At 39.4% G+C, this 11424-nt stretch overlaps 1 protein-coding gene across 5 annotated transcripts in view; it reads right to left on the bottom strand.

Moving 5' to 3' along the window:
• Positions 1-7434: 7434 nt before the first annotated feature.
• Positions 7435-11424, bottom strand: part of JAK2 (Janus kinase 2) — a 115088-nt gene continuing 111098 nt past the window's right edge. For 4 of the 5 annotated variants that reach the window (XM_032291054.1, XM_032291056.1, XM_032291057.1 and 1 more), the window contains 2 exons: positions 10569-10682; positions 8957-10333 (listed from right to left, as the gene is read on the bottom strand). In XM_032291054.1, coding sequence (XP_032146945.1) covers positions 10226-10333; positions 10569-10682 — 222 coding nt within the window. In that variant the 3' untranslated portion in view covers positions 8957-10225. Of the gene's footprint in view, positions 10334-10568; positions 10683-11424 lie in introns of all 5 variants that reach the window. The other variant, XM_032291053.1, reaches the window with a different exon arrangement.

The raw sequence follows: 11424 nt of genomic DNA, 5'->3' as shown, positions 1-11424 counted from the left end.
AGCCTGGTTGGGTGCTTTGGAGCCTGCTTGCTGGCCCACTTCTCCTGGGCTGCTACTGGCTTTAGCCAGCTGTGGTGGATCCACAGTCTGATGCCTACAACTTTTAACAGCAGTTGGATGGACTACATTACAATGTGGGGCCCATCCCACATTGGCCTTAATGTGGTTAGGTTCCACTTTCTGACCTAGACTGAATTCCCGGGTTTAAAGGGATACAAGGGATCTATTAGACTCATGAGTAATTTTTCTTGAACTTAACCTTGTATTTCCTGCATAGTCATGCCTAAGGCCTGCATTTGCTTTCTGAGGGTTAATTCTCCTTTAATTGGGGGTGGCTGGCTGAACAAAATTTCATAGGGTAAATACCCAGTTTGTTTGGTGGGTGTATACCTGACTCGGAGGAGGACAATGGGCAACACCTGATCCCACCGCATATGGGTCTCCTGGCAGAATTTCTTTAACAGCTCGTTGAGCATTTGAGTCATACACTCAATCTTTCTTGAACTCTGTGGGTGATAGGCAGTAGGCTGTTTCTGGTTTATTTTTAATAGCCATGTTAGGTCTTAAACAATTTCAGCGACAAATGCTGGGCCATTGGATCTTATAGTTGAAGGCAGCCTAAATCTGTGAATAATATGTTTTAGTAATATTCTAGTAACTTCTTGTGCTTTTTCTGTCCTGGTGGGGAAAGCCTTTACCTAACCTGAGTAGGTACAGACAAACACTAACATATAGAGATAGCCTCCTGCCCAGGGCAGCCCTGTAAAATCTATAAGCAAATTTTCACAAGGTGCTGCCTTTACTTCTTGAATTCCTGGGGGTCAGGTTGGCCCCTGCTGTGGGTTGAGCATTGCTCACAAACAGCTCGGGAGTGAGCAGTCAAGTGAGCAGTGACACATAGAAGCGGCACCTGAACAGCGTGTCTAATGCTATCTTTCCTATATGAGTTCCTTGGTGGATTTGCTTTACAAATGTAAGCGCTATTACTTCGGGAATGGCTAACCTCCCATTTGCAAACTTCCACCATCCTTGTTTAGCATAGTTTCCAGCTTCCTGAGCAAACCAGGCTTTCTCATTTGGAGAGTCATTTGGAGTCTCCGAACACAGTGCCTCCGATAGGAGGCTCATGGCACAGGCAGCCTTCCTAGCCTCTATGTGGGTGGTAGGGTACCACCCAGGGCTGCCCGCTTGGCCTCCTTGTCTGGTTTTCTATTTCCTTTAGCTTCCGGTGTTGCTGCTTTCTGGTGGTCTTTACAGTGTTTAACAGCTACTTCTTTTGGTGCCTTTACTGCATATAACGGCTACTTCTTTTGGTGCCTATACTGCATCTAAAAACTGGAAACTTTCTTCTGGATACTTTGTGCCCTGGGCTGTTAAGAGCCTTCTTTCTTTATCAATGCTCCTTTGCACATGCAGGCTGGCAAATGCACATTTTGAGTCAGCGTATCTGTTGGCTCTTTTGCACTTTGTCAGTAACAATGATCTGGTTAAAGCTATTCTGCTCTCTGGGCTGATGTTCCTGTTGGCAAGCATTGGGCTTTTATTAGTGAGTCCGAAGTTACTACTGCATACCCAGCATGCTGATTTCTTGCCTCTATGAAGCTGCTCCCATCAGTGAAGTATTCTACATCTGGGTCCTAGAGGGGGCAGTCTGTAAGATCCTTCCAGCTGGAGAGCATTTTGTTTCTATGCAGTCATGGAATGGGGCCCCTGGTTCTGTGGGAAGCAGGATGACTGGGTTGAGGGTCTTTACAGTCTCTAGAGTTATGCGAGAGTTCTTGCACGGGAGCCCTTGGTATTGAGTCATTCTTGGATTAGACAGCCAGTGGTGTCCTGTTTGATCCATTAAGGTTAGGACTGAGTGTGGTACTCACACAGTTAAATGCTTTCTAAGGTTAGTTTATCTGCTGCTTTCACCAACATGGCTGTGGCAGCCAATGCCTTAAGGCAAGGGAGCCATCCTTGTGCCACTACAGTTGTTTAGATAAGTAGGCCACCAGGCTGTACCAAGACCCTAGGACTTGGGTTAAGACCCTAATGGCCATTCCTTTTTGTTCATGTACATACAGGAAGAAAGGCTTGCTCATGTCTGGTAGTCCTAGAGCTGGAACCTCAGTTAAGGCTTGCCTAACTTGTTTAAATGCCTTTTCGTGTTCATTTCCTCAAAGGAAAGTTTCCTTCCCCCGCTTCTTTTGTGGCTTCATATAAGGGCTTTGCTTTAAATGAAAAGTTTGGAATCCAGATATGGCAGAACTCTGCTGCCCCTAAAAATTCTCTTTTGTGACACCTTCAGGTGGGGGTTGGAAGGCTGCAGACAGCTTTGATTCGGGGCAAGCCTAGACTGTGCTTCCTTTGGCTTATGCTAAATACCTAACACTTCTTAGGCAGACTTGAGCTTTCTTTCCAGACCCTTTGTATCCTGCCTTCCGTAATAGGTGGATCAGAGTCTGCATCCCTTGGTAGCAGTCTTCTAGGGTTGGGGCTGCTAGGAGAAGATCATCCATGTACTGTAATAGGACACATTCTTTGTTGTGAGGAGTGTAAGCTTTAAGGTCTGTTGCTAATGCTTCTCCAAAGATTGTAGGAGAGTTTTTAAATCCTTGTGGAAGTCTGTTCCAAGTTAGCTGAAAACTGCCCCACTGAAAAGCAAATAGTGGTTGGCTTATGGGTGCTAGGTGGAAGCAGAAAAAGGCATTTTTTACGCTTAGCACAGTAAACCAAATTGTGCTTACTGGAATAAGGGTTATGAAGGTGTAGAGGTTTGGCACTGCTGGATGAATAGTGACTATAGCCCCGTTGATGGCCTGTAAATCCTGTGCTGACCTGTAGTCAGTACTCTCTAGATATTGGAGGGTTGCTTGGTGTACCCTGTGTCACTCCTCTGTTACTCCTGGCATATTAGGTTTTTCTGTTGGTTTCTGCACCGGTAGGAGCAGAGTGTTCTAGGGTGGCTGGCATGGCACCGGAATGCTGTGGTTCTTAAGTCATTCTGTGTATTTCTATATACCTCCGATGGCTGCATGAGGCAAGGGGTATTAGTGAAGTTGGACAGGGGTGGTACTTGGTTTTATTTGTACTACAATTGGAGCATGATTTACTGGTAACCCAGGTGGGTTACTTTCAGCCTAGACCTCCGGGAATTCATCTGTTAGCCTAGCCAACATAGTTTCTTCCTTCAGGGATATGGGACAGTTTGGCATCTACATCATGTTAGTGTACAATCTCCATTCCTCAGCCTGTGGCACAGTTAGGGCTAGCACCATGTGGTGAGATCTGAAGTTACATTTCCTTCCCGTGTAAAGGAGATCTGTGCCTATAGTTTTTGAAGCAGGTCTTTCCCTAACAAAGGGACCAGGCAGTTTGGGAGATATGAGAATTCATGCTGGACTTCTCATCTCCCAGTAACACACGTTTTTGATTGGCAGAAAGACCTTTTCTCTGCCACTCCCATGGCTCCAATTATAGTTAGCATATGACTTAATTAATGGTCTAATTGGGTGAGTTACTACTGAGTGTTCAGCACCTGTATCTAACATGAAGTCTGTTTCTTGGCCCCCTACTTCTATGTTGATTATAGGCTCCTGGGAGCCTAAAGAAGTGGAGCCTGGTCTGTATCAGTCCTCATAGCATTCAGCTCCTGCCAGACTGATTGGGTCGGCATCTTGATCATGTAGGGTGCAGTGATTTGCTTTTTGATTCTGTGTCTTTTTCTGGCTCTCATTACTGTTACCCACCTCCCTTTCTGGGCATTTGTTCTTCCAGTGTCCTTGCATATCGCACACTGATCTTTCTCTAGCTTAGGCTGATTCTCAAAGTCTTCTCGAGTTAAACGTCTCTCTCTTACTTGACCACAGCTATGACCCTTCTTGGCATTTGCCCCTCTTTCTGTAAAGGCTGCCGCTAGCAGATTGGCCTTTTGTTTAAGCTTCTCATCCGCTTCCTTTCTAGCCTCCTTTTTTGCCTCCTCCTCCTGGTTGATGAACAATTTGTGAGCCACCTGTATGAGCTGAGTGGCAGAGTCATACCTTCAAACCTTTACAATTTCTGAAGCTTTCCCCTAATATCTCTCGGAGCCTAACAAAGGCTGTGTTCACTATGCACTAATTTCCTGCTGCTTCTGAATCAAATGGAGTGTAGAGTCAGTATGCCTCATGGAGCCTTTCATAGAACTCACTTGGGCTTTCAGCTGCCTTCTGGTGGACCTCAGAAATTTTTCATATTCAGGGCCTTCTTCCCTCCAGGCTTGATTCCATTTAGAAGTGCCTCCCTGAATGCTTGCAGGCATTGAAACCCTTCTGCCTTATTGGGGTCCTACTGGGGATCTGTCACCAGGTAATGCTCCTTGGGATATAGGCAGGCATCAACTATGCCTGCTGGGACATTTCTCTCCAGGTCTTGGAGGGTTGTCTGGGTTACCCTGTGTCACTCCTCTGTGTTAAGTACCATTAACAGCAGGTCCTGGCAGTCGCCCATGTGGGGTTGTGAGTTGAGAAAGTGGACTGCATTAAATCAGTGATGGCTTGGGGATTCTCTGTGTAGGAAGGAGTATGTTGTTTCCAATTTAGGAGATCAGAAAAGGCTCTTTACTGATGAGTAAAGAGCCTTTCCCCACTTCTGACTTGGCCCTCAGAATCCTGGCAAATCTGTGACCTAGTCTCCTGGAGGGGCATCTGCAATGCTCAGGTACAGCCAAACCAGAGTCTACTAGGAGAATTGTCCTTCTCCCTTTCCTTAGTTTCTATGGGTATTCCATTCCTTGCCAAGGGGTGAAACTGGAGTGTCACTTTTATCAGAGTCTGATTCTCCTTCTGCTTGTCCTTTGCCTTGCCTTAGATTAGCCAGTGAAGGGTATACTGGAACATAGGGAGGTGGATATTCTCTCTCCTCTGGAGGGGGCTGTAGGACTGGGTTTTCCTGCTTTCCTTGTTCTCTCTTCTCCATGTTCTGGGTAGAAGGCGCTGTGATTCCCTTTACTGCACTAGGTTCTGCTTGGGCTACTAAAGTATACAGTATACAGCCTGACACGGCTGTAGCGACTTGGAGTTTAATTGTACCACATTTAGCCAGGAGTTAATATGTGGGTACTGATTAGGGTGTCCAGGTTGTCCTCTGACCCCAGTCACTACCACATGGCCAACCACCTCATGATCTATTGTTCCTTCAGCTGGCCACCCAACATTGAAAAAAGGCCATTCTAATTCACAGAGATTTCTTAGCCTTTGAGGAGTTAGTTTAACCCTGTAATTTCCTCCAAAATTTTTCTTAAAGTTATTCAGCATGCTCTCTAATGGAGTTGGTTTCAATGCTTTTCCTCCCATCTCTTCCCTTATGATGCACAGTCACTCAGCCTTTTGGTTCGAAAAGACAGACCAAATCGGGTTCCACTACAGGACCTTCTTGTGCTGCTTAGCTAGGAGAGTACCTTAATCTTTCTATGACAGCTGCAGTTATAGGGCAGCTCCTAGTGGCCATAGGTGGAATTGCCCTAGATCTGGTTAATTTCACACTGGAGCACACAGTCTACCCTAAGGGATCTGTGTCTCCCCAAGTCACTCCCTGCGTTGGTTCCTCCTAGAACCGTCTCTTTAACACAGTTTCACACGTCCCCACTTCCCAGTTTCTGCCTTTCCTTTTCTGTGTTGGTGGGTATGTGAGTTTCATCCGAATCGCGAGTGGCCCTCACCTCCCCCATTCCTACTGGGTTGGATTAATAATCACTTCCCTGGAGCTGATCAGGTTCCAGTTAGGTCAGTTTCACTCGAATGACTAGCCGCTCTGGCTTCCCCTAGCCCTACTAGGTCGGGTTACTAGTCACTTCTCTGGAAGGTGATTGAAGCTCTGGACCTCCCTTCCTTTTCTTCAAGCCGCAAATGTCTTACCGCGGTTCCTGAAGTGTGCTGATCCTTATGTCACTCCGCAGCCTCTTTCTGGTTCTGTTGCGCTGTCCAGGGAGAGCACTGGGATTCCAGAGAGCTGATCTCCTTCTTGGGAGAAGCCTCTCGGTGGTGCCTAAGGTCTTGGGTAGACCCTCAGCCCTGGGCCGTGGCCCCACAGGCAAAGGAGACAGCAAAACTGTCATCTCCATTCCCAGATGAGCTCCCAGAAATGTTGCAGAATTTCAGACACTGGAGAGACTGTTGAGGTTGCAGAAGGAGTTTTAGGTGTATACTGGCCCAGCTCAATTCGTATCCAAAATGGCTGAGCCCCTAACAAAGCCAGGGCTTGACTTTTATCCATGAAGTACACTGGCGCTAAAAACAAGTTTGCAGGTACAGAAGAAAGGCAGTTTATCAAGCAATGACAGGCACCTAACTTAGACTTACATAAGACTGTTGCTATGCAACCTACATGTTCACTATCTATAGACCTCAAGGATTCTAACACAGGCCTTATCTATTGCCCTCTGCTACAGCACCTAGAAGGCTGGAGTCCAGGCTGCTTGGGCATTTTTTATGACCTTTGCTGTGTTACAGAAACTTAGTTATCTGCTGCAGAGAACAAGAATACAAGAATTTATAAACTTATAAAACTTGGAAAGCAGGATATACTTCCATGGGAGGGGGAAGGACTCAGGGAAGTTTGCTTATGGAAGAAAGATTTAATTTCTGTTCCTCTTTCCTGCATAAATTTTATTTTTATATTATGTTGTTTTATTAATTTTTTTCCCTCTTCAGTATCTTTCATTTCTTTAACTTGTGTTTTTCATTTCAGTAAATAAATTCCAACTCACAATCTTATACTGCATGCTCCTACAAAATTCACACTCTTGAGTTTACCTCAATAAATAGCACCTATATGAGTGCTTCTGCTGCCATATATATTCCTACTATGGGTATTAAAACATTCACAGAACCTTGTAATACAAATAACTAGAACAGGGACTCTTAAAGCTCTTTCAAAGGTCTCATTTTTAAAATTTGTTAAATTCAAAATAAAATTAAGCAATTTGCTACGTAAATAAAGGCCTTGTAATAGATAATGACCATTAACAACTTTTAAAGCCATATTAGTAAGACTGGTGTTTCAGTTGGAGATGAGGCTTTTCCTTAAAAATGTGAAAGACTATAAAAAAGAATGAAACATATTGAGGGCCTGTACCAACTAAGCAATGCCATCTGGCATAAACACAATTGAAATTAATTTTTTAACCTAAGAAGAATTTTATTTATATTATAAAAGGTAAGATTATAAAAGTAAATATTTTAACATTTAGGTATATAATGTGCATTTTACTAAGAATCTGATTAATGTAAAAAGTTAAAGGCTATGATACACATATATGAATTTGACTAATGTCGTTTCTCAGTTCTCTCAGTGTCATTTTGAAATCTAGTATCACTGTCAGAATTGTGAAACACTTCGTAGCTAGTTATCTTGATAATAGCTGCAACCAACTAAAATGTGAGAGTAAACATGCAGTAGTTCTGATAATCATTTTTTTTTTTTTTCTTAAATCAAGCTTATCTCATGAAACCTAGTCTTTTGTTAGGAAGTCAGCAGGATTTAACCAGTTATTTATTCTGGTATACAGCAAACTGATTCTTAGTAAATTATGCCCCCAAATTAGAGACACTTTTATTATAAATACTAGAAAACTTTCCTGAGAAATAATTTGAATACCAGAATTAAGGTGGAATACAACAATGTTCATTAAAGACAATACTGTGATTGATAGCAGTCGTAGGAAGTATTTCTTAAAAACTGGAAGGTAAGCTATCATAACATCCCTAAACCAATGTGTGTGCCCCCGCCCCCATTTCCTTGTTTAGGTGACAAAAGAAAATCACTTCTGAATAGTTACTACATCAGTATTTCAATTTGGAGGGAACATGCTAAAGAAATTAACATAGTCTCAATAAATTAAGCACATAATGCCACTCCCCCAATGGAGATTGGCTCCACTCTTTTCTAACAGAAAAGAGTTAGAAAATACCACAATTCTTTATGTAAACTTTAAATACCAGAAGTTATAGTTGTAATAAAAATTACACTTGGCTTTAAAGTAGAAGTCTTAGGTTAAAAGAACACTCTTCCATAGCAAATTATAGTGTTACTGGCAGCATATATAAATAGAATGAAAAAGTGACTATTTTCCAAGCAAGTACCCATGGAAAAAGAAAATCATTTACATAAAGACTGTGTAACTTATTATACTAGAATATTACACAATTACATAATTCTAAGAATACCTTTACACTTGTTTCTGAAGAATATTAATGTGAAAAAATATTTTGGCATTATGTGGTACAATAATTACCTGTTTCTTGTACAGAACCAACTTAATAGCTGCAGGGTTAGCTTATTTTTATGTATAGTCAGAATCAAAACTGAAAACTTTACAAAGCCTCGGTGAAAAGAAGTCTCTTGGAAACTTGGTATTTTATAATAAGGTAGTGATCCCACTCTAAAAGCAAGAATGTACATGTGGGATTCTTTATATGAAACTAAAAGATGAAGCATTTTTTAAAAAATTTTTAGTTCACATCTTGTTTTAAAAAACAATGTTAGAGACCTTTGAAAAGACGTACTTTTAAGTATGTACTCAAGTTTTAGTATGAAAATCGGAAATCAAGCATATTTTATGATAGGCTATTCTTCACTTGAAAAGTAATAAAATGGAAGATCTCATAATTGTATTTCATATAATCCTTGAGGAATCTTTACAAATTAATTATATGAAACTTTCATTAAAATAGCTACTGAAATTCTTTAAAAATCTAATTCACTGTCATTTTCAGATGATTTCTATATCCAGTTACTAAAATGCTTAAATATAATGAAGGTAAAAAACATTTCTTCCTTTTCCTTCCCTTCAACCCAAAATCAGAAGTCTTCAGTACAAGTTTTAAAAAAGTAGACTATACTACTAAAAATAAACTATTTTCTTTTTAATCAAAATACCAAGTATTTTTAGTTTTGTATAAATAACACACACACACACACACATACACACACACACACGAAAAACCCACCATATTTTATTTTAGGTATGTTATCTAAAGTGGAGTAGCAATATAACAAATGACAACAAGGAACAACCCCTTATACTTAATTGAAAAGATGTATGCTCTCGTTTTTCTTAAAGATACACACTATGAATTTTCTACTGGCATTCTTGAATAAAATTAACAAGCATACTTTCTCACTTATTTTCCTCATTTCCCCTCTAATAAAAGAAAATCTATGACTGCAATGCAGAGTTCTGAAACCCCTCAAATATACAGTCTTTAGGAAAAAATTCTTAACCTGCTACACGTTAATGAGCTATCCATTTTAAAAACAATCTATTTTATGGTTTAGGCTTAAATTTAATTCATGAGCACAGATCCCAGGGATTAAAGAATCTTATTGGCAGTTAACAGCTCAATGGATGACAATACTTCTAGCATTCTTAATCTCAAAATTTTAAAAGAAAACTGTTCATAGTAGTCTTAGAGAATCTGGAGATAGTTCCATTTAAAAAACACATTCACCACAAATAGATAAAAGGGAAACCATAAGAAAATAGATTTTATCTTTGTAAGCTTCTTTCATTTCAAAATGTATTCTTTAGGGTCAGGGAAATTTCCTATACAAATAAAACTAGACATTTGTTCCCTTTACTTTGAAAAATATTTACAGTACATGGAACTACAAGCTAAAAGCATACACCTGCTTATAATGCTGGCCAGTGATATGAATGAACAAGGACACAAAGGTACTTATTCAATTATCTGAACATCTTAATTTGTATAGTGAAGTAATTATAGATAAAGTATGGAAAAATTAGAAAACAGTATTAATGAACACTAGCCCTCATGTGTGTAAAACATCACACAAGATGCCAAGGTATTATACATCCACTGTGGTAAAAACTGTACATAAATATTCTGTGCATGTTTAACATTGCAAAATTTACATAATAATTTTTTCACATCTCAAAAAGCTGAATTGAAAAGTCTGTTTTTGTTTTGCCAGAGAAGAGTGATGTTAACTGACAACGTTTAAGAAACTTCTCACAAAATTTCTTGCTAAGTACTTCTCATTAATGTCTTCTACTGGTAGCCTCATGAAGAAAAACTTACTTACTAAACTTTGAAAGTTTTCAGCAGGTATTTTCACATCTTTGCTGGCTAGCATCACGATTTACATAATAATGATGTATGTAATAATAGTCCACAGCAATGTGAAATAGAAAACTTTGTTCTATAAATCTACTTTGGTCTCAGAATGAAGGTCTTTTCTTTTATCCAGCCATGTTATCCCTTATTTGATCCACTCGAAGAGCTAGATCCCTAAAGGAGGGGCGTTGATTTACATTATTGTTCCAGCATTCTGTCATGATCATATAAATCTGTAAAGGAGAAAATAAACCAAAATTACAGTGAACACTAAGGACCATCTATAATTGGTGGAAGACATTAATTTTCAATACAGGGCACATGTCACAATTGTGCTTTGTTCCACAGTCATCTGATTATGCTGTTTATCTGGAAGCTCTGCAAATTAAATTTCAGAAAGTGAACTGAAGTCCTTGAGTAAAAAGAAAAGGAAAATGGATGATTATCACAGATTAAAAAATGGGTTACCTCATCTGGGCATCCATCTGGTCTTGGTAATCTTCCATTATTCTTCAACAGTTCTATCAAATGGAACACGATCATCTGTCCTTGTTTGTCATTGCCAATCATACGCATAAATTCCTAAAACAAATCCACTTTCAGTATTTTTTGTACATCTAATTTGTAGTAAAATTCTTTTTCAATTTCCTCCAGTCAGTGGGAAAAATTCAGTATATGTGTGCTTTTGTATGTTTTCAAACCTTTTCAAAACAGACTACTTTTAAGGATCAAAAACATAAGGCTGTTAAATATGGAACCTCTGTAATTTCTATTTCCATAGCTATAATAAACTCAAATCCCTTGAGAAGAGCTCAAAACACATGAACTGAAAACATATTTCCGTTGAGGTTTTTTTTTGTTGTTTAAACATATCATATTACATTTCAATTGAAATAGTTATATAAAAGAGAATATAAGAAAAAATGAAGAATAAGCATAAATTTATGCAACAGAGAAAACTTTCATATATCAAAAGTTTATAAAATTAAAGTCTGAATTATAAGCTAGGAAAATACTTAAATGTCATTTACTTATTTTCATGAGAGAGTTCTTATAAATTGGTCAAAATTATAGACATAAAGATAGGCAAAGCACAGAAGAGATAATTCAGACATATACATAACTCACCCTAAACACCCAATAAATATATACTCAATCACATTAATAAGAGAAATGTAAATAAAAATATATATAACTTCTCCCCTATCAACTTGGTAAAACTGCACAGAAATATAATGACCAATATTGGCAAATGATGACATGTACATCCCTATGCATTGCTATTGAGATACAATCTGGTATAGCTTTTCTAAAAAGCATTTTG

The sequence above is a fragment of the Sapajus apella genome, unplaced genomic scaffold (genome assembly GCF_009761245.1).
Source record: "Sapajus apella isolate SASKATOON/1434 unplaced genomic scaffold, GSC_monkey_1.0 scaffold24, whole genome shotgun sequence".
Classification (NCBI taxonomy): Eukaryota; Metazoa; Chordata; class Mammalia; order Primates; family Cebidae; genus Sapajus; species Sapajus apella.
This window is presented reverse-complemented; position numbering and strand designations above follow the sequence as displayed.